Source organism: Halyomorpha halys, unplaced genomic scaffold, assembly GCF_000696795.3.
Source record: "Halyomorpha halys isolate HHAL.00 unplaced genomic scaffold, Hhal_1.1 Scaffold257.1, whole genome shotgun sequence".
In the NCBI taxonomy this organism is placed as follows: domain Eukaryota; kingdom Metazoa; phylum Arthropoda; class Insecta; order Hemiptera; family Pentatomidae; genus Halyomorpha; species Halyomorpha halys.
The window spans coordinates 1,470,486-1,494,476 of NW_027104967.1; the positions used below are offsets into that span (position 1 = coordinate 1,470,486).

The 23,991-nt window shown below is 27.6% G+C and overlaps 2 protein-coding genes across 6 annotated transcripts; both read right to left on the bottom strand.

Annotated features, from left to right (window-relative positions):
* Positions 1-538: 538 nt before the first annotated feature.
* Positions 539-6,162, bottom strand: LOC106680348 (probable serine hydrolase). 2 transcript variants are annotated; one of them, XM_024364379.2, is made up of 3 exons: positions 5,872-5,978; positions 3,968-4,140; positions 539-1,363 (listed from the first exon to the last, which is right to left on the bottom strand). In XM_024364379.2, exons 1-3 carry the CDS (start codon positions 5,921-5,923, stop codon positions 686-688), a joined length of 903 nt encoding a protein of 300 aa, XP_024220147.2. In that variant the 5' UTR covers positions 5,924-5,978; the 3' UTR covers positions 539-685. The 2 variants fall into 2 exon arrangements, 1 of the variants encoding a protein (XP_024220147.2); XR_010843224.1 differs by lacking the exon at positions 3,968-4,140 and having other exon boundaries at positions 5,872-6,162.
* Positions 6,163-7,597: 1,435 nt separating this feature from the next.
* Positions 7,598-23,965, bottom strand: LOC106680354 (calmodulin-lysine N-methyltransferase). 4 transcript variants are annotated; one of them, XM_014419990.2, is made up of 6 exons: positions 23,825-23,965; positions 12,599-12,671; positions 12,069-12,203; positions 10,887-11,121; positions 9,067-9,319; positions 7,598-7,956 (listed from the first exon to the last, which is right to left on the bottom strand). In XM_014419990.2, coding segments are annotated over exons 1-6 (909 nt in total). In that variant the 5' UTR covers positions 23,827-23,965; the 3' UTR covers positions 7,598-7,745. The 4 variants fall into 4 exon arrangements, with proteins under 4 accessions (XP_014275476.1, XP_014275477.1, XP_014275478.1 ...); XM_014419991.2 differs by lacking the exons at positions 7,598-7,956; positions 9,067-9,319; positions 10,887-11,121; positions 12,069-12,203; positions 12,599-12,671 and adding exons at positions 21,528-22,517; positions 23,437-23,529 and having other exon boundaries at positions 23,825-23,953; XM_014419992.2 differs by lacking the exons at positions 7,598-7,956; positions 9,067-9,319; positions 10,887-11,121; positions 12,069-12,203; positions 12,599-12,671 and adding an exon at positions 21,528-22,517 and having other exon boundaries at positions 23,825-23,958.
* Positions 23,966-23,991: the final 26 nt, after the last annotated feature.

Below are 23,991 nucleotides of genomic sequence, written 5' to 3' on the forward strand. Positions count from 1 at the left end.
CTGGTCATTGCCAGAACTCTAGTATAATTATTTATGACTGCAACCTGGACAATCTTCTAAATCACATATGGTCATAATAGTTTTTAAATTTTGGATTGTATTATTTTTCTACTTGTTTTTATTGACCTTGATGTTTCTATTTCATTAAATATGAGTCTTATACAACTATATTCATTTCAACTTTAGGTCAATTTTTTAAAATAATGATAATTTTTGCAACTAATCTTGCAAAATTTTCTTTAAGCATCAGCATTTATTAAATAATTTTAACTATTTTTATTTTAATTTTGACTGCCACCTTGATCATTTTCTTCTTAGTTGTTTATTATTACAGAGTTAGTTCTCTAATATTCAATATATTTTAAAAATTGTTTTGACTAATTAAAAAAAAATAATAATGCAATCATTAAAGCCTTTAAATTTTTTATCATTTTATTATTTCTTGGACACTGTTAAATATTTTGAGCTAGGAATTAAAGTTATGACACAAATCTTGCATTAAAAAAATATTTATATACAGATTCATTTTGATGCAGTGTACATTGGAGGTAGTTATGATTTAATTCGAGAAAAGGCTGTCCTCAATAATATGGATGGAGCCTTTGCTCTTTACATTGTTAGCCACATTTTTTTGTTGTGCATTGCCTATTCTAGAATGGCTAATTCTTAATTATTGCTGTAAATACTACAGTTTTGAGGAAGTACCTATCAAATAGTTTCCTATTATGTATGCCACTTCTCCTGAATTTTCAATGTGCATGTCATGAGAAAAATTTGTCTGTTTTATTTTTAAATGTTTTCCAAGAGAAGTTTGTAAAAGCTTTAATGTAACATAGCTTGTTTTCGCTTTTTCAACATAAACCTCGGACATCGTGCTCATTATTATTAGCACTGGGCACTGAACCTTAGAAACCAAAGCAAGGTGAAATTGAGAGGGTATTAGAGGAGTCATAAACTTCATATTTCTCTTATCATTTGAGAAATATACTTTATCATTACATGTACTTATACTTCTTTTAAAAAGCGGTATAGCGAATTCATCTTTTATTGTTGCAATTCGCCCTTCTAGGAACTTCTTTAAAGCCAATTCTTCTGAATAAAGATGATTGTTCGTAGAACTCTCAATAGGTCTGATCATGGAGTTTACTTCATGAACTGTGACATCATAAATGTGAGAATATTCAAACAAAACTTCTCCAGCTACTAAGTCTATCAGTACTAATTTTTGGACTAATTTAGGAAAAATTGATGCGAAATACAGTGACAGTTGACTTCTAAGACTGTGTGCAATTATGTCAACTTGAGTCCATGAGAAATATTCACATATCCGCTTCAAGTCTGCTAGATAATCCAGGTAAGATACCTGTAATTAATAATTTCATGTTACCTTCAATTTGCAATTAGGGAAAGTTCCTAAAAAAACTTTGATTAGTAACTCAATGGCATTAATATGAATATGTTTATACTTGATTTCTTTTATATAAATATATACATAAAATCTCTTCTAGCCTAAAGAATAATAATTCAAAGTACAGCAAAATAAAACTAAAAGTCCATTATATTGACTATTAAAGTGAATATGTAGAAAATAGAAATCAAGTATAAACATATTCATTCAAAAAAGAATTAAAAACAATAGATTTTTTTTCCAATATGAATATAAATTTATATTTTAACAATCAATGTTGATATTTAACTTCAGTGTTGAGCAGTTATAAATATAAAATGCGTTTTTTATATGTTTTATTTTAGGAGACATATTATATTTGTAATTTTCTTCTTTTACTTATTTTCTTTAAAATTTTGTGAGCCCTAATGTTATCATATACATTTTTTTGTTATTTTTTCTCTATATATGTATGAATACTTAAAATGCTAATAATTGTTGCCCTTTGTTTAATTTAAACAGTATTTCTATTATAAGGGACAAAATGCCAAAAAAGTATTTTGTATTTTAACAAAATACAGAAAAAATATTTTATATTTTTAAGCAATGATTGTAAAATATTAAGAAACATTTTGTATTTTGAGGAATAAAATACAAAACATTATTTTGTATTTGAAATAGTTTTATAACATAATACTTGGTAGTAGTTTGTAATTTAAATACATTGCTTTCAAAAAATAGAAAATATTTTGTATTTGAGATACTTATTTTAATAAGGATGTTTTATTTTAACAAACAAAATTCGGAAAAGAATATTTTATATTTTCAAGTGTTGAATTAATAATGAAGCAATATTAATAAACATTTTGTATATTTAGATTTTCTAGTGTTGTTGGTAACAGCCAACATGCAAAATTTAAAAACTTTAAGAGCTCCAAATGAAAAATTGATGTTTTTTTTTTAGGGTTTTGAAACAGCTGCTATTTTTTATTCCCCTTACCTATACTTGGCAGACTCGTCAGTTTTGGCTAGTTATTATATCTATTTTGCATTAAAGTAATCAAAAATTGGGGTGAAATAATTGCCTTTTTTTCTTCCCCACTCTTGTACTATCAGCCTTAGCTGCCTATGTTGCTTACCCCAGAGCTGATTACAAGTATCTTTGTTGCATTGTGTGCAGCGTTAATGGATACATTTAATAATAATAAGAAGAAGAAGAAAAAAGTATGGGTCAGGAATTGGTTGATGTATTGACACAGACCCATGCTCATCGTAATCTACTTCGTGAACTGAGCCTGGAACCTACACTTAATACAAATTTCCTGAGGATAAATGAAGAGGAGTTTGAGAAACTCCTATGGTTCGTCCTCAGAAAACATGATACACTACTTAGTGTATTAGTGATTTCGCCAACTTAAATATTGGATCTCACTCTGTGCTTCCTAGCTTTGAGGACCCGATATTTTCATCGTACATTGCTCTGACCACTATCTGTGAAATAGTTATTAAGATTTGTGAACTTTGCACATGCTTAAAGTTATAATGTTATAAATTTGGTGATGAGGGATTATTACTAAAACTGACTTTTCGTGCAGTAAAAAACCCAAAATCGTACATTAAAATCCTAGAAAGTGTAAAATTGTGCATAAAACTCCAAATCATGCAAAAATTAACTTTCATAATAAAAAAAGGACTTAATTTATAATATTGATATGTATATGAAAAGCTTTGCTAACCTTTTTTGGATCAAACTAAACTTGTCAAATATTTACATTTGTGCAAATGTATCAAAATGTAATTGAAAACTCAATTTAAAACTTCTTGAAACTATAATTTTAATATTTAGAAAAATTGACCTAGGTGCTTCATAGAAAGGAATATTTGACATGTTAAATTTTATAATTAAACTTCAAACATTGGATTTAAAATTTCCAAATTTTCTGTACTATTTGAAACGTTAATGTTGTTTATTAAAAATTCATTTTTTTAATAAACATAATTTAAGCTTTGAAACGTAATTGTATCACAGTAGCTGTCAATAACTGATGTATGATTTCTCAAAACAGAAGGATTTTGGTTTGTAGTCAAACGAGATAAAAATCATTGAGCTCTTGTCACGAATCATTTAATTTAATATTAATGGTTGGCACATGGTCGTGACATTGCTTACCGAAATTCCCGATATCTTTGTGAATTTTTTATTGACTTTATTAATAAATTCAAACGTGTCTTCAGATTAAAGACAAGCAGCAAATGTGATATCTTTTAAAATCACAACAATGACATGATTAACATAGAGACGAATATCCCTTGGGGTGGGGTACCTCCTCCTAATTCTAATTAATTTTATTAGTCAGTTAAGGAGATCCCTCATCCAGCTCCTTTTTAGTCCTCGGCACGTGTTTTCGAGAATGTTTGTTGTACTCAGATTTTTAATCAGTTATTGGTTTTGGGGTCTATGATTTGAATTACTCTAGAAGTTTGGCTGAAGTTGAAGCTAAGGAACAAAAGATGCGATTGCACACATATCTGGTCTCGTGTTATTACTAACACAATTCAATCCCATGATTCTTTGTTTACCTGACTGTTGAGTGGATAATGGTTGGATTTTCCATGGCCTGGTAAATCTACTGCGAAGAAGCATCTTGATCGACTTGCTAAATGAGGGAGTAAGCGGTCGAAGCTGGCAGCGTTGTCATTGTATCCATGTAAGCAGATAGTTGGATAGCCTCCCTTATTTCCCCACATTTTGCCTTTTGCATAAAAATAAATGTTTTATATTATGAACTATGAGTTTTTTTTTTTTGTGTACAGGAACATGTACTCAATGATTCCTACAGAATATACCGACAATGAGGTTTTTAAGTGTACAGGAAAATTTACTCAATGATTCCTACAGAATATACCGATAATATTAATCATATAAAATCATGACCGCCATTGGCGTTAACAGAGAGGATGGTCTGAGAGGTTCGGACCCTCCCCTAAATTAGACTAAATTATTAAATACTTTCCCACTAGAAACAAATATTATATAGGCCTATTTTTATTTTATGTTAGGAGAGAAAATGAGAAATATATTGGTTTGCCAAAATACATAGCATACCAATCAATCCATAATCGGGCATATATGTATACAATACATATATTTATATGATATAACAAAAAAATATTTTTCCCCCTACCTTTTCCTTTTACAATCAATACTCGTCTACACACTAAATACCAATATTTTAATTTTTTTTTCTATTTGACAATCATGCTCCCTAATTAACTCTCTCTGACCCTCTCCAGTGATCCGCTACCCACGTTCCATCGGTTAAACAAATTAAACGAGTTTATTATTTCATAGTAATGTAAAATCAAACCAAAGACATAATAGTCACTACAGAAGATCAAATTACAGAAAACCAAACAAATAAATAAATTAAAAAAACTAATATACAGATTTTTTTAAAAAAAAGTTAGTTACAATAAATACTTGAATGAATAAATAAATTAAAAGAAATAATTTAATGAATAAATAAGTTAAAACACAAATTGACAGGTCCAAAGCTAAAAAAAAAAATTAGTGTAGAAAATATTTGTTTATGTATTTGTGGAAACAAGAACGATATAAAAAAAAAATCACGTAAAACAAATTTGAATTAGGTTTTATTCCAGCCGAGAGATTCCTTCCCCCATTTTTGTGAGAAAATATTGGCAATTAGCATTTGAGACAAAATTTTTGAAACAACCTGTTCAAATTTTAATTATAAAATTTGTATTAAAATGTTATAAAAAAATGAAAACTAGATGTAGAATATTAAGAAATGTACTGACGAATTAAATAACTGTCCGAGTGGTAGTTATTGTGGTTATTCAATGTTAAGTAGGATAAAAACAGAGTACTGGTAGTTGAAACTTTAAAAGAAAAATTGTTAACCTCAATTCTTTGTTATATTTTTTATCTATTTTATTCCACTCTTTTTTTTTCATCTTTAAATCCATTTTTAGCTTTTAAAATATGTTTCAAAAATCAACATAAAATTTAAGAAATGCAAACTTGGCACTACTTTTCGAGGAAATTTCAGTATTCGATAAGGGAGTATTGGATTCTGAAAATAGTTCTTTCACACTAAAAAAATATGAGAATATTTATAAATTTATTAAATTGTTGAATCTCATAATGGCTCAAATTCAAACTCGGTTCTGGTATTAATTTTTCGAGATTCATCACATTCTTAATTGTAGCTAATTGAAATGAATACATTGTACTTCAAAAATGATAATTACGCTACTGGACTTTAAAAGAAAAAATAAATAAGGGGTTTTTCTTAACTCATCGTAAACATTTTCTTTGGTGAGCAATTTTTTTTAAATTTATTGTGCGCCCTCTGGTATCGTACGCCCTTAGTAGTGTAATGAAGGGAATGCAACTTGATAAACTTAGGTATTCCTTATTTATTTCGCTTTCTAATGGAAAAAAATGATAGATATGTTACCGGCTACGTTCCCCCAAGGCAAAGCTATGTCCACTTCCTCCCCAAGCAACATGGTCACTGAGCGTCGTATTCCCACCAGTGAATCTGGGCATGTACAATGGGTAAGGTCTCCTCATTAGGACTATTAGATTTCTATTTCTTACGAAGGTCTATCATAATAACATAATGAAGGCAATTTCGACTTAAAACCATCTCAATCTCCTGAAATTGTCGGGTTTATTTATCAACACTTTTTATGATAAGAATTTCGTTTTACTAAAAGATGTACAGATTGAAATGTATTATAAGCACGTAACGCGGAGGAATAAATGTAAACCAATGTTTTTTACAGAGGTGTATATCCATTTTTTAAATATATTTGAAGGTTTGTGTATGAATCAGTATAAAAATATTGACTATCATTATATTCTGGATGATCTTTCTGCAATTTTAAGTTAGCTAAGTTGCCTATGAATTAGTAATCTGTAATTTTTTTGTTACCTTCTAATTTCATTGCTGTGAATAAAAAAATATTGTTTAAAATAAATTCTGAATGTACCATCTATCACAATGTGATGATTAGGAGAAACAAAGAGTATATGTTAAAAAAAATCATGTGCACCCATCACACAACTACCACTTACACCCTACTTTGAGATGAAATTAATCCCTTTACATTTCAAAACATTAATTTATTTTTATTCAGGATTACAGACTATACTTGCCCTATATTTGATAGATAGATAAAGGACAGTAAAAGCTGAGGATTTTCATAACAACCATAGAAACGAAAACATTTATCCCCTTTTGTTAGTTATATAATTCTTCCGTATATAATATTTATCCATTGTTTATTACTACTAACAATGATAGATGGTTTTCTAAGATCAACTAAATTAGACAATCCAAAAATTCGATATTTAAGACTTGATTGACAGGTCAATAACTGATGCACTTACCCTAATTATACATTTATATGACGAATTTAATCGAAATTGTTACATAATCACTTCCAATTTGTCGATTTTAACGAAAAACTTGTTAGGACATATTCCTGCCCTTTTTATGTAATTTCAGTTTTGTTTTTGAGCTAGCCTGTTCTCATATTCAGTGACCATTTTATGAGACTAAGTTAATTGGATTCAGGGTGTATGTAATTAGTCAAAGAACAGAATTCCAAAAATTTCCAAAATACTTTTTTTCTTACTATATATCCCATCTATAGGTAAGTGAAAATAAAGAAATTCAATTAACAATTTTAATTGGGTTATTTCAAATGAGTTGACCCAGCAGAAATTTTTTTGAATTCTAATAAACATTTCACTAAATAAGAAATTAACTAGGATTATCTTCTTCAGCTGAAGAAATTATGAAGCTCTAAACCCCCCATAATAAGTTCCTGTACAGCACAATTTTAGACTTACTCCTTCATTAGAAATTCTAAAAATCCAGGTACTGTTCTTCAATTGCTTATCTTAACTTTTTTATTTACCTTCTAAAGAAGAAGAGGCCTTAGATCACAATAACTTATAAATTCAATCCATCTCTCCTCTCCAGCTCAATAAACACTGATGTAGATACAGGAGAAAGAAGTATTTAACCAGTAAGGTTTTTATTTTATCCAAATATAGCAAAGTTTTTTGCACAAACTATATTAACTTCCTAATTGCTACAGTTAAATATAGTACATGAACTTTCTTTAGAAATCTGTTATTGAAGTTGTTAAAAAAATAGAAAAAACAATGACTAAGGTTTAAGGATTTATTCATTTAGTTGTTTTCATTTTACTACATATGAATTAAAATTGTTACAATAAATGAAACAATAGTATAAAATATTTATATAATTATATATCAAAATAATATACAATTCAATTTAATATACAGAGATAAAAATTAATCATCGTCATCAATGGGTTTCCTCATATTTCCTCGATTAGGATTTAGCTTTCTCTTCTTAAAAACAGCTGGAATGTCATCTGCTGAATCTCCTAAAGAACTAATTTTTCTTTCTTTAATGATGGGTTTGGGTTCTACAACTTCAGGTACAGATATTTCAGCAGGTTTTGCCACCTTGGGTAATTGCCAATTAATTGGTTTCTCTATTCTACAAAAAAAAGAAAAAAGAAAATACAAACAATGGTTCTTAGTAAAATGAACAAAAAGTGTAAATCATGCCCCTTTTGTAGGGATGTAGTGAAATTTTTATGGCTAAATTGATTTTAAATTAGTTTATATTATCTATACCACTCTACCCTTGCTAATTCTACAATGCTCCCTTCAACATTATATGAGGTGTTTTTTGTACACATTGTTTTTTGTATCAATGATATTTTTAAGACTGATTTCATAAAATTGTTTAAAGAATCTTTAGGAGATATGTTTTCTTAAGAGAATAATGTTGATATCAAGTTATGGAAAGAGACTCCTGTTTAAATGTAAAACATAAATAACAACCATTTAAACATTGTAAACATTTTCATTTTGTCAGTTAGCACGTTTTATGACTGAACGTTTCATATTCATTCATCCTCTAATTCTAATTTACTTATTATTTATTACCTATCACCTTAATAGTAATTTATTATACAACAGGATATTTCTATCACTTATTTTTTTAACCTTATTTACCACTTTTATTACTTATCATTCTATAGTGTAACATTTACTACAGCCTCAATATAGTTAATTTATCTGTTCATTATTAATTACTGTGTTATTAATATATCTTGGTTAATTAATAGATCTGTTTAGTAATATATTTTTTTATCAGTATTTTACTGATAACTATGTTAGTTAATATATCTTTTTGGTATTCGTTTCTAACTTCCTTAACATTTTTTTATTTAAGTTGGTATGTTTATATGCATGTCTCCACCTCTAAATCTGTTTTATTTTGATAACACTTTTATACTCTGTATGTTTTTATTTTAGCCCTAATAAAGATCTGTAGTGTGGATCGAAATGTTGGCTAGTAATAAATAGTTGAAACAATCTTTTGTTTTTCTTGCTTTTGCCCTGGAACCTTTTAATAAAGGTAAATAAAGATAATGTTTTGCAATCTCTACAACTGAAGTGTTTGTTAGGTCCAACTTCAGTTTAGTCTTTCTGAGTATGACCATGAACACTTAGTAACACAAGGTTCACTGATGAAGCTATTAGTGTAATGAGAGGAATATTCTTATTCTTTATTAAAAATAATTTTAATACCACTTACTTTTTCACAACTGGCTTCCAACTGCCATAAGGATCAGCTTTAGGTGCTGGGCCTAATATTGGTCCTGGATATTCTGTTACAGTTGGTTCTTCAACTTTTTTAAATTTTTTCATTTCTTCTCTCGCTGCCCAGGCACGAACTTCTTCACTAGCTTCTTTTTTCTGACTTTCTTGTAATCTGGTTTCTATTTCTGACATTTTCTGTTGTTCTTCTAAGCTAATGTAGCCTTCTTTAGGGGCTTCCCAACTTGACTCTAAAAGAGAAAGTTTTCAACATTAGATCTTGTTTGCAACTCATAAAATTACATTCACTACCATTACAGTGTATAGACATTTAACCATAAAAATAAAAAATAAAACAGTGATCTGTTTTATATTGTTTAGCCTCTCCAGTACATTATTTGCATAAAAGTCCCGTGGGTTTAGAGCGGAATAGAAGGAGGTGAAAAGATTTGTACTGCTAAACGCATGAAGGGTTAGGTATTCAGTACTATGCAAAGAAATACTGTTTTTGAACAACAGTTATACAAGGAGGTGATTTTTTCACGATTACACTCAACTACAAGGTTTTCCTCTAATTAAGATTACCCACTTTAATCTCTCCCACTCTAACCTGAACATTCAGAAAACAAAAAAGGAACCTATTTTATATTGTTTAGTAACACAGGTACTAAAGGTTAGTGCTTTGGGTTTGGAATGGAGGGGATATGGATGTAATTAAAACTGCATTTTATCAGGTTTTGCTTTTATCTAAAAATTATTGGGTTTAGTGAAATGGATTCTATTCAGAATTAAAGCACATTCAATTTCCTACAAAAGTGGTCATATAACATATTTTTCTGTACTACGTTATTTCTGAGATATGTAGGATACAAATATGGTTAAATCAATTGCATTCCTCAATATTACCGCTAAAATGTTATAAAAAAACAATGGATCTCTTACCTTTAAAAATACTGTATTTAGAAAAAAAAAGTTATATAATCACTTTTGTTGGAACTTTTATGTATTTTAATCTTGTATAAAATTCATTTCAACGACCCAATTATTTTCTAGGTATAAATAAAAAAAATTACAAAACACAATTTTCAACATATTCACAGACAAAAATCTAAGACTATGGGTTTCATGACCTGAATGAAGTGACATAGATCAAACCTTCCTGCTTTCTCAAACTTTGATTTGAACAGTAATGATTTTTTTTTTTAAATTTATTAAATAGTTTATGAATAGAGTACAAAAAGAACTATCATATGTTGACAAGAGAAAAATATATCTTTCTTGCCATTCTTCTTCTGTAAAATTAAGTTAAAAACATTAAGCATTAACACTTGTAGCAAGTGCATATCTAGAAGAGCATATGTAGGCAAAGTACTAAACCAAACTAAATAGATAAAAAAAAAAATCGTAACTAATATGTTTATAATTTAATAGGAAATTCAATAAAATTTATTGGAGTTGTAATATTAAAGAGAAATGAGACCAGCATTTAAGATAAATCTGATGACATGAATTTATCACAACTCAATAGAAAATTTTGAAATCTCAATAATTATAATTATTCTTACACAATCCACATAGTTACATTCCTTATACTTTCATAATTCAATATTTAATTCCACCTGTAATGATTTTTTGACACACTTTTCTAATTTTCATTGAATGTCCTTCAAACAATCAAGATTACTATATACAGGATAATGTTTGAAAACATTCAATTGCTTTTCTGAAAATGTTGGGTTTGATACAGATCCTACCCAAAACAATAGCCATATATGTTTCGAAAAAAAAAAAAAAAAAATCAATAAATAAGTAAAATACCATTTGTATTGACGTTCCAATAATAAGTATGACCTTCTTCAGACTTCGCCTCATACCAAGTTTTAGTGACAGGTTTTGGAACATGAACATCCTTTTTCCTCTCAACTACTTTTTTCACTATTTCCTTAACTTCTTCTTTCTGAGCAACAGCTTTCTCTTCTTGTAGTTGTTTGTAATTCTGTGATGTCAAATCAGGATTCGCTTCAATATCAGCCATGTATGCCTTCAAGGCAGCCTTTAAAAAAAATTAATGACCAAGATTATTTCAAAATCATGAATACCAAATTGTTTAATAAAACAACCATCAAACTGAAATTAATAGAACATCAAAAATCAAAGTAAAGATAAAGTTGTTAAAATATTTACATGATATATAATTATCTAATTTAATTTATTCTTGTACATAATAATGATTGACTGTAACTGAATATGAAATGATAGTGTGGTCAAAAAGGATTTGCACCCCCGACTATCTCCTTCATAATTTATTGTTGGATTTTTTTGGTATTTTTATGATGCGTCACACTAGTTATTAACATTTACATTTTTTTTAATATAGCTAGAGATCAGTTTATCATTGTGCAATTGCTAAGAATTTAAAACAAAAGGAATTTATTCCCTAGCTCGAAATTAAACCAAACCTCAATTTCAGTTGAGCATTAGGAAAATATATTCAATTAATACTAATTATATTTTGGAAGTTTTTACATGATTTTGCACATTTTCAGCTTCTGTACCAAATTGCATGTTTTACTTTTTTTGTGTTTAATTTTGATTTTTGTTGCATAAAATTTAATGCTTGAACTAGATTACACATATAGGTATACCAATATTTATTATTTTTTTCATTATTTAATTTATAGGTTAAAATCGACAAATTTGAGTATTGCAATGCATTGATTAATAAATGCAGACTCCATTTGAACATTACAAAAAAAAAATTATAAAATATAAATTATTTTAAATAAAAAAAATTGACTTTTATAATCAATTCACCAATATGATAACTGTACATTTTTAAGTCTACAAACATTCTTTCTACAATCAATTACATACTATCAACCAATTATCTTTCAATTTATTAAAATTCTTTAAATAAGTACTGTTTATAATTAAGAAAATTCATAATTTTAAGTTAAGTTAAACAACACATTTTCTTTGTAGGAAAATTATAATCATTACCTCTTCCATTTTTTTCATTTCTTCGTTTATTTTTTGATTCTCTTTGTGCGCCTTCGTACTTTTCTTGGTGAGTTCAGAAATTTTTTTGGCAACATTTTCCTTGTGCCTTTTACCATTTTCATGGAACTGGACACTCTATAGATGAAGCAAAATTTAGTTTAACAAAAAAAAAATATATAGTTATGTGAAATAAAAATATTGACATTAATCACTGCCAAATTAATAATTAAAATACATCCTCAAAATATTTCATCTATAAAACAATAATAAACTAATAAAATTACAAAGTATCAAATGAATCAATATCATGATCATAGTATAAGAGATTATTAAAAGTTTTGTAGCAGATTAGATGATTATAAATTATGTTTCTTTTTTATGTTATTTCAGCCACTTAGTTATTTAAATTATTCATAAAAAAGAAAATTTTAAATTTATTTTGGACATTATATTACTTTTACTCATGAAAAATAAGTTAAAATTTAAGCTTAATCAAATTTCAAAGGTAATAGTAATGAAAATGTACGTACAACTTTATTATCTGTAATCCAGCATTTACAAAAGTCACAGAACTTTCTTTCTTGAGATTTCCAGTAGTCCGTCCTAAATAGAGAGAAAGAAAAAGTTAAGCATTAATAAAATGTTAGTCTAAAATTAGTAACTTTCTAATAGCTAATAGCTGTTTTCCCACTTTTTTGCTAACAGTCAAAAAGGATAAATTTTTTTATAATATATATAAGTAAACTGACAAAATCATTTAATCTCTGTCTAATATTACAATAGGCATGTAATATGAGATAAATGCAAAAGTACATGTATAAAATATTTTCATCTACAATTTATTACTCTAGTTCTGTATTTACAATTATATCACACCTTGTATTTATTTGTAATTAGTTATCCATCCACTTATATTTATAATGAGGTGTAGATAGTTGACCGTAGATTAATGATTGGAGAAGTTTGTCGGGGAGTGCGGTCAGCAAAGAACAACATCAATAAACAAAATCATATTTATTTATTTTATGCCGACATTTCGACCTGAGTTTCAGGTCTTCATCAGGGGTTGTGGCGTAGAAGGCCTATAGGCGTATAGGCCTGCAACTGCATCAGTTGCAAGCCTACCTTCTACGCCACAACCCCTGATGAAGACCTGAAACTCAGGTCAAAACATCGGCGTAAAATAAATAAATATGGTTTTGTTTATTTATGTTGTTCTTTGCTGACCGCACCCCCCGACAAACTTCTCCAATAACTTATATTTATACTTCCTTACATCAAGCTTATTATAATTTTTTTATAAATTAAAAAACAAAACATTTTTTACATATTTTTTTATTTTCTCAGTATATTTTTTTAAATGTTCTGTCACTTCTTACAATATTTATATCTTGTTTTCAATTAGTTCTGTAAAGTGGGGCAAAACGTTGGTTAACATTTAATAGTTTTTGCTACTATTTTTTACCTTTATTAACTGCCACGCGGAATATCTTCCTACAATCAACTTAATGTGGTCAACTATCTTCTTCCAATTGAAGATTATTGTATTAGGACATTCACCTGCTCCAACATATTTCTGGAGGATGGGCTGCATTCTTCTTGCTCCATTAAGTCAAACGAAGGTGCTCCTATCTAGCAGAAAATGTTAAACTAAAAGCCGATGCAACTCACTTTTGGCATCAAAAGAAAACAATTTTCCATTGAAAATCAAATCAAACCGAAAACAGGCCTCAAATGAAGCTACATCCTTAATGCTCCAGACCCCTCAATTATGTTTCAATACGTTAAAAATTATGATAAAAGAATAAAGTTAAATAAGAATCAAAAGATTTTAGTAAAAATTTTATATTTACATTTTTTTTTTATAATTATACGTTTGTTATCTACAAAATTTTTATAACTTTGTTTTCTTATTATAGGTATTAAAAATTAGCCACTAAAAACTAGTACTAAAACATTGAATTTAGTTATAATATACAGGAGTATATTCTATACTAGAACTAGGGATGTGACGGCTGTGCGGGTTGGGGCGCAGGTCCTAGTGTGCTCGGTTCGGAACGTTGTGGGTTCGATTCCCATCTGGGGCAGTTGGATATTCATTTTTAAGGAGAAAAATTAAAGACCATTCAATTTTGCTTTGAGAGAGTACCAAACTTAAAAATATAGTCAAGTGGTGTTATAATAAACCATCTGCTTTGATTCTGCATGAACTTTATAGAACTTCTTCAGATGAGCTATCTGAGCCCAAGATGCAACCGGATCAGGTGGTATGCGATCATACTGCTTGACCAAATTATTAAGTTAAGGTACTCATGCAGCATAGAATTTAATTTTTTTTAAAATAAATATTTTACAAGGATCCACTGTTAAGAAATTATAGATGAAAAAAAAAAACGCCAAATATTTCATAAGTCATTACTTTATCAAACTAATTGGTTGCTTAGTAACTATTTTAGGATAGGCAGAAATGTATTTCTGAGTTAAATGTGAACACATAAACAGTACTATATCCCAGTTATTGACAAAATTAAAAAGAAAAATTGTTGTGTTCACGAGAGACCACTTGACTGAATTAATAAGTCAAGATACTCATTTGACAAAAAATTTAATGCTCTATAATTTGCTATACACTTTAAAATGTACCATTTAAGAGTCATAGGCCAAAAACAAAAGATCAAATTTGTTAGTTCATTAAATTAAGTAGCTAATAATGATAAGAGTTTTAGAACCGCTAAAAATGCATTTATGAGCTAAATGTGATAGAAACTAATTATAAAAATTATTTGCAAATGTATGTTCTATGAGCTGGGAATCGTGCATCAAGTTCATGTACTATAACTTCCTTCAACAAGAAATAGAATATCATTTTTGAAATTTCCTTTAAAATTACTTCAATCATTTTCTGACATAAAATGAAATGTATCTAAAAATGTAATTAGGATTTTAGAATTTGACTACCATTTAAATTGCTAAGCATCTTTATGTAGAAAAGATCATTAATTTTTCTAACCTTTTAGCTCGGAGCATTCATCTAGGATAGATTTAATGTGGATGTATCTTCTAAAATCAAAATAACTATGGTATATTCTTAAATTATGAAAATCATATGTCTATCAATTATTTCGATGAAGTTCTGACTAAGAAATCAGCTCCTTACACAAACGTTAGTCTAGTAATGGTACTTCCTTACAAAGTTCTGCTTCCCGACCCTTCATGGGTTGTAGCAATATAGATTTAATTTTAATTTGGTTTTGACAAAGAAATAATCTCAAAGCATCTATCTTGCTTTTAAAATCTTTTCTTTAGTGACTGACTTTTAATATATATGACAGCAATACCAAAGTTATAAAAATATTGTAGATAACAAACATCTTATAAAAAAAATATAGAAATTTAAAACTGAAACATAATTGAGGGGTCTGGAGCATTAAGGACGAAGCTTCAATTGAGGCCTATTTCCAGTGAAAAAAATGGTTGTTTCTCTTGATGGCATAAGGGAGTTTCTTCAACTTATAATTTGACATTTTCTGCTAGATAGAAACTGACATAATGGATAAGAAGAATGTACTCCATCCTCCAGAAATGTGTTCAAGCAGCTGAATGCCCTAATATAATAATCTTTAATATTTAAAAATTTGAGTCTTCATCAACCTCAGAAACTGTCTTTTACTTAATTCTGGCTAAATTTTTTTCTTTGTAGTATTTTATTACCTAACAGTGTATAAAAGGTTTCTGTTAATAATTGAAGAGTTTTTAAGGATTTAGATTTGTATATATCTTATAAGCTTCCTTCTGTACCCTCAAAGGTCCAGGTGATCCAGAGCCATCTCTAAATGTTAATACATTTGTTTTGAAAAACCAAAAAAATTCTTATTCTTCAGAGATGAAAAATCTTCCATTAATGAACTTTCTTTCAATCTATTTTTTTACATAGTTTCTTCTCACATCTCAGGGTATTCCCCAATTCACAGTATATTCTATTTTATATATACATATAAAAGCTGTAACATTCTTTATATCCACTCCATATATTATCCAAAATATATTACAAGCAAAAACATTTACTTAATTGTCTGTCACAAGCCCTTACAACTGTCAGAGTGGTAAAATGTAAAAAGGAATACTCTTAGAGGAAAATTAAAACTATGAAAACAATAATATAAATATAAATTTTTCCTATTAATATATTATGGACATCAATGATCAAAAGATTGTTACAAAATTTATATATGTGGAAAAAAAAAAATATATCCTGAGGTTGGAGGAATATACTTAAAAATCAGCAGAAACTATGTAAGTAAAAGAATAAAATAAAGAAAAGGCTCTTCATGGAAGGTATTAGTTTAACAGATTTCAGTAGAATCAAGAGAAGAAATTATACATATATATTTTAAGTTGAATGAATTATTCTAGGATTAGATGTTCAAAATTATGATCAATGTTTAACAAGAACTATTATAAAACTGTCAAATGAATACAGATATTTATGGCACACTTATAACATTTTTTTATTAGCCATAAAGATCTACAAAGTGGCCTTAAAATGTTTGTGTTCATAAAACAGTTTAATACTATTTTTGTTTCATTTCGAGCACTACCATCCAATTAATTAATTTATAAGTAATTACTGTGTAGTGTAAAATAACTGTATGAATAAAATACATTATCTTTGCAAATAACAAGAAATTGAGAAAGTACTAACAGTTACTGACTTAAAAGTGGCTTTGACAGCTCTAATCCCACTTACATTAACTTTTTTTATTTATGGAAGAGAGCATTTCATTTTTAGTTAGTGTTTTCATAAAATAAATTAGAAAAAAGTACAATTTTTGTACCTTTAAAAAAAATAATATTTTTTTTTATTTAATTATTTTACTAAAAAAGATAAACATAATAACAAAACTAAATACAAAATGAAACTTTGAAATAAAAGTCTCAGTAAATAAATTCAATTGGTGAGTTCACTGTCCTACCTAGTCATAACACATTGAATATTTTTTTAAATGTTTTGAAAAGGCTTTATTATTTTTTAAAATTTTAAATGTGCCTTAATATAGTGTAGTTTTACACTAATGGAAGACAGTATTAGTCCATAAATACAAGTATACTAACAACAAAGAACAAGAACTAATACTTTTTGTTTCATGGTAATAGAACTAAAAAGTATTAGTGATAGTAGAAACCAATGTCTGTTACATTATTGGAAGATCATTGATTGACCGTGTGTAATTAATAAAATGAAGATGGTCCAAGTGGGATCAAAATAACTCAAATAGTAAATAAACTATTTATTTTGGGCCCACACTTTGCAGGGCTTTCAAAATGAAGGAAAGCCCTGCAAAGTTGGCCCAAATAATGTAGTTTATTAACTATTTGAGAGTTATTCTGACTGCAGCTGGGCCATCTTGCTTTTATTACTGTAATATTATAGTTGTTAAAAAGTATAAGGTAGCATTGTACAAGTCAGAGAAAGTGTACTAAGCACAAACTACAAGGCTAATAGTATTAGTTTGAACTATATTATGAAACAAGGCCCAGGTATAATCAAAACAATCTTTTTTGTAAGGGAAAACAGTTCTCGTGCCTTGTGCATGTTTATCTAGAGATAATCATGGAACAGCTGTCAAATAAATTTCTGCTGATAGGATTAAGTATCAAACCTACATAGCATAAACACATTTTAGAACCATTAACTGCATGTCAAACATAGAAAAATAGTAACCCTTAATTTACTATTTCGATATTGTGCCTTCCAATTTATTTAAATATTTTTTTGATCAATAATATTGCTTTAAGCTCTATTTTTAAACCTATTAGAATGCATATGAACCTTTATGCTGATATAAATAAGGAAAAGTTAACATACCAAATTCAAACCCTAATATTATTTATACACAGGTTTTAACTGAATATAAGAGGTGTTCAGTCATAAAACATGGTAACTGAAGAAATGAAAACTTATACAATGTTAAAATTTCACTAATTACAATGTTTACTGTTCAAACAGGAGTTACTTATCACAACGTAAATATCAACATTATTCTTTTAAGAAAATGTATTTTCTAAAGATTCTTTCAACAATATATGAAAACAGACTTAAAAAAGTTAGTGATACCAAAAACTCCAATACATAAAAAATTTCAGTAACCATATTTTATGACCAAACACCTCATATTTTCTCAATTTTCCAAATTAGTAAAAAGGCTTTATTAGAAAAAATGCTCAGAATATTTTTAGAAAATATTACTAGCTGTTCCAGGAATTCTATTAATCCTAGACCAATAATGGTGAAAATCAAAAGGAGGTATTGGTTAAAGTCTTTCCTCATACATAAAAAAAACTGGTGCACGCTCCTATAATATGTTTTGTTGGTAAATAAGAAACATGTGTACCAAGTTTCATAAATAAAAGACTAGACTGTGAATGTGTATCAAATGTAGAAATATAAATGTTAAACTTTTAAATATATATTTAACCTCAAATCTAGAGTGAAACTGTACTAGCAAGCAATGACTGTTTAAACTGAATTAAAGAGAAAATCTAAGCTAAACTAATAAACTATACAAAGAATCTGCCATGGTATCAGCTAACATCTGTTTTCTAGGATCAATATATTCTATTATCTCTTTCCCAAATAAATAAAATAGATTTGATTATGATTAATGAATTTACGATGACAAGAATTAGTAGCTCAATCATTGATATAAATAGAAAAGTATTTCATCCTTAGCAAAATCGACAAATGTTCTCCAACATGTTTCTAATAACTTTGCACATATTATCTCCTGTGATTTAAAAAACGGAGAATAGCACAATAATTTATAACTATTCTCATTATTAATATAATAAGTATATTTTTTATCCATTATAATATAAAATAACAATATGAAATTTAATTGTAATTAATTTAAAATATTAGATAATACGCACTGAATGGGAAGATAATTATTAGGAAACATACATACATCAAAATCAACCAAATAAATTATACAACAGATAATAGGATTTTTTGTACTCAATACATAAATACATTTTAATCATAATTATAACTGTAATAACAATTGTTTACGGTATTTCATTTCAAGTTATAACATAAATTAAACAGTAATCATTCTTATGGATATATTTAAGTTAACAAAATGTTAGTTATAACTGAGACTGTTGCAACCAGCCCTTTCTTTTTCATTGGAAAAAACAAAAATAGTAATCTGATTCAAGTGTTTCGATGTAAAGAAAAGGAGAAGATACTGACTGGTTTACAGAGTGTTTTATCCATCTCAGTACAGATTTCAATTTGCATTGAGATCCACACAACCTTTTAAAATAATACTGAAAATAAAATGATGAAATAAAAGTATAAAGTATTGAAATGAGAACTTTATTTAACAGATAAACATTGAGAATAATCAACAGTAATAATTAACATTTAAAATGTATTAGTAATATGTATTATTTTTAAATAGCTATGTTATTTTCAGAAAAAGATACAGAAAAAAAATTATCGTTTAATAAAAAACCATGCTTTACAGATTCTAAAATGTATTTTCAAATATACAAAATATATTTTGTTATTAATTAAAAACATTTTTAAAATCTAGTATGAAGAAATATGAATTTTCAACGTGAAAGAATCTATTTTAAAATACAATGGAATTTAATAGTATATTTTTTAAACTAAATAAACATTATTATCATTCTCTTAATCACTCAAATTTATCACAAGGGTGTATAAATATATATGTATATATATATATATATTACATGGCACTATGTTTGGCACTTAAATGATAAACATTCCTTAAAGATCTAAACAATAGAGGCAACTCTTTTCCTAATCGAATGGACGGCAAAGGGGGAATTCTAGGTCCAAAAAAAAAATATAACTTTCCTAAAAAGAACTAACGTGTAAACAAAACAGTTTTGTCACTGAAAATCCACTCTTACTAAATAAAATACTGATTACAATAACTAAAGACTAAGTATTTCCAATATATCAATAAATAAATAACTGGTAACTGCCTTTTTAAGTAATCAAACATCACAATTGAAGCAGGTAATAAGAAAGATTATAAAAGGAATCTTGTTCAAAAAGCACAAATAAATAACAATAAATATTGATATTGCACAAATGAATAATTATTTTCAGATAAGTACAATCAAGAAATTGTTCTCAAGAACAAAAAAAGAAAACGAAAAACAATATTTCATTCCATATTTTTATAAAATCGAACTATAAGAAACCTTTTACATGTTATCACTATATAAGTTTATTAAATAGAATAAATCAGTTGTCTAATTCCAAAACCAGATAAGTGAAGTTGCAATTTTCAATTAGAAAATTCCTTACTTAGTTTTTACAATAATTATACTGAGGAAGTGAATTGTTTTTAATCAAATTTTAAGATATTCTTAAAAGTTGTATTTTTTCAATGATATATTCATAGTTTTAATGTAATAAGAATGTATTTGCAGTAATAGTGTGATAGATTTAAAATATATTTAGTATTAATCATAAACTGGTAAAACCCAGAACTAAAAGAACTTTGTATAAAAGAAAATCATATTACTTCCTTTAAAACAGATACACTACAAAAACTTCAATTTTAATTGTTCTAGGCCATATCTTGAATCAATTGTATTTCTTTTTAATGTCTAATCCCCTATGTTTATTTTTATAACTATATATAATGTCTTCAATTTAATCTAAATTTTCAGTTTAAAAAGCAGTTGAACCAAACTTTTTTGTTCTGGAATACTATAAAATTTTTTTATGCTAAAGTAAAAAACAGTTAATGTTAGTAAAAATTAAAATTAAAAAAAATTAATGTAATACAATCAAGAGCTGAAAAATATTTCAAAGGATTAAAGTACACAAAATTTTTAAATGTCCCAATCTGATTTTTGAATTAGACAATTTATAAATGTTTCTTTATAATAAATATTGACTAGATGGACACAAATTTAAAGTCTGATAAAGACAAGACAAATTTAATATTTTTAAATTAATAACTATATGATTATTAATTAATTTATTTATATATTAGGATTATGTTGGCCCCAATATTCAATACTGAGAAATACAGAATTGAGATACAATAATACTTAATACTGGTTGACTAGCAAAGCTAAATAATAGGAACAATTTAGGTACTACTAATACAAGAGGATTTTGGAAATGTTACTAATACTGAGGTTATGACTAGCTAAAGGACTTTCTTGTTTTTTTGGAAAACCTATTCCTAGTAACAATAAATAAACACAACAAAAAAAAAAAACATCTAATTAAAGTTGTCTTTCAACTTTTAGTACTAATATTTCAATAATAACAAGTCACTTTGATCCCGATGTGTTAAAAAAACCTGTAATGATAGTTTCTTATAATTTACAATATTTAAAAAATACATCTATTTCCTTATATTTAACTAGTAACATGAGCTTTGATAATTAATAAATCTTGAGCTTTATTTTATATTTGGCACAGATATAGTTTTCTAAAAATGAAATTGCAGAAACGGATTATATGAAAATAAATTGGAGTTTACTAGACAGAGTTAGAAAAAGTATTGAAACAATTACTATTAGTCATTTTTTAAAGTCATAAACTCTTTGTTAAGTGAATAAAAACAGGATAATGGATATCTGAATCGTAATATGGGCATTCTCTTTTCAGCTGTTCATGTCTTTCCCAGACATGCTGATTATAACATTCACTCATGTAGTATTTAAATCCGATACTTTGAACTTCTTCTAAGAATTTGTCTAGAGTTGATGATCTTCTAGGTGCAGTAACAAGCCCATTACCACCAGCTTTAAGACATGCCCACATAGTTTTAACAAGTTCTTTTCGGGTATCATCGAAAAACAAGCAATCTGCAGCTAAAAGGATATCATATTTTTCATTCGGTATCTCACCCCACTGTAGAACACTGCAAGATACATTTTCTTCTAATTTGTTTTCTTCCAAGATTCTTTTGACATTTTTAACTGAAGTACAATTTCCATCGGTTAAGTGTACATGTAAAGCCTCAGTATACTTAGCAATAAAGAGACCAGCGAGACATGACATGCCACCACCTAATTCCAGTACAGTTTTTCCTTTAAAATAGCTGCGATTAAAAAGTACATAATATGCTAAAACTTCTTCTGATGGCCAAACGCATATATTACCAGTATTATTAAATCCCATTAGGTCTTCAGGTGTAAGAGCATTGGATAAATGTCTGATCTTAACAAAATATTCTTTAAACGAGTACAAAAACCAATCAGAATTCATTGGTGTTATTTGAATAAGACCAAAGTTAGATATACGTCGACAAGATATGATGTCTTGTTTTTGTTGATCACTTGGGTCACGAGAACTTGTTAGTGCTCGAGCCAGCAAACCCCACCGCCTTCTAGCTGCTTCATTGTGGTGGCGGTGGCTCTCAATGCCCATTGCACCAAAGACCCCTGCAATTCAATACAGGATTTTTAAAAAAGCTAAATACACCAGTTAATTCATAAAACTCTTCTCAGATGAAAAAACGCATTACTAATTTTTACAAAAACATGAAGACAGTTGTTAATTAAAATGTTAACCTCTCTATTACAGAAATATACAAATGTATAACATGGAACTTAATTCCATCAAATCAGGTTATGTGAACCTCGACTGAGCTATCTTAAGGCAAAAGAAGAAAGAAATCACCACAAAAAATGAAAAATGAATAACATTACTTACTTATTTTACTTGATTTACAGTACCTACACAATATTTAGAAACATATGTTTCATGAATTTATAGCTACCATAGTTTTCAACAATTTAATAAATATAATATCAACACTATTTTTAAAATATGTATCTGAAGTTAATTAAATATTATTTCCTTAGAAATAATAGAACAGTAGTAATTCACATTAGCAGAACAAAATAACTTGTTTTATACTTGAATTTTTTTTATAGAATAATAACTTTAACTTGAAAATTATACTTCTCGGGACAACTATATAGTTGGATTCCAAACAGTACATTACTAAAATAAATAAAGAAAGTATAATGTAGGTTCAAATAACCTGTATTGATAGTATTATGAAAACCGGAGCGGTATATACATTTATAGACAACATTTAAAAAGAAATAGGTAATAATCTCTTATATAGATGAGCTATTAATTAAATGAATATGATAATAAAACCTTTAATAAGAAAATAAAATAAAAATTAATAAACAGTGAGTAAGAGGTTACATAAAATATTATATTTTTAAAATTCTGGACAATATTGATATACTATTTTAATTTTTTATTTTTAATAATCTTACAAAACAACTTATTATGGTGAGAACTAGAGATATGCTAATTTTATTAACAATGATGAAGAAATAATACCTCAACTTCTTCTTTAAGGGTATAAGAATTTCTTCATTTTAGGGCTGATACCACTCTGGCAAAAACAATGCACTAAGAAAATAATTGTATCCCCTGCCAATACATAAAAATAAGGTTAAATATAGATTGGCAGGGACATAAACATTTCAACATTTGACCTGACCAATTAACAAGCATCTTCTATACACATTCAAAATTTGTATTTAAAAAAATTGCAGTAGAATAAAAAATATAGGATAAATGGACAGTGAACTCTTAAAAATTGTAATCAATATATGAATTATTGGTCTATTATTAGCATTCAAAGTCAAAGAAAAGATCTGGATAGATTCATTTAAACAATAGAAGATAGCAGTAGTACGGTAATAATAATAGAATGGATACATACATGACTTATATTCCAGCTTAAGCACTTTCCAGGGGGAGGGTTATGAAATCAGAAAACTAAAGGAATGTTATTGAAAATACAAAATCATTAATATATATAAACTAACAAGCTGGCGCCCATCCCCCCATATTTACAACTTACTAATCAGCTGTTTGTCAAACTGATTA

Coding starts and splice junctions, on each gene's coding strand:
- LOC106680348 (XM_024364379.2), bottom strand. CDS start 5,923: ATGTTGCTTGGGGAGGAAGTGGACATAGCTTTGCCTTGGGGGAACGTA. Junction 4,141..5,871: donor GCCTTGGGGGAACGTAGCCG/GTAACATATCTA, acceptor TTTATGCAAAAG/GCAAAATGTGGGGAAATAAG. Junction 1,364..3,967: donor ATTATCCACTCAACAGTCAG/GTAAACAAAGAA, acceptor TATTAATTACAG/GTATCTTACCTGGATTATCT.
- LOC106680354 (XM_014419990.2), bottom strand. Junction 11,122..12,068: donor AAATGAAAAAAATGGAAGAG/GTAATGATTATA, acceptor TTTTTTTTAAAG/GCTGCCTTGAAGGCATACAT. Junction 7,957..9,066: donor TGGAAGCCAGTTGTGAAAAA/GTAAGTGGTATT, acceptor TTTTTTTTGTAG/AATAGAGAAACCAATTAATT.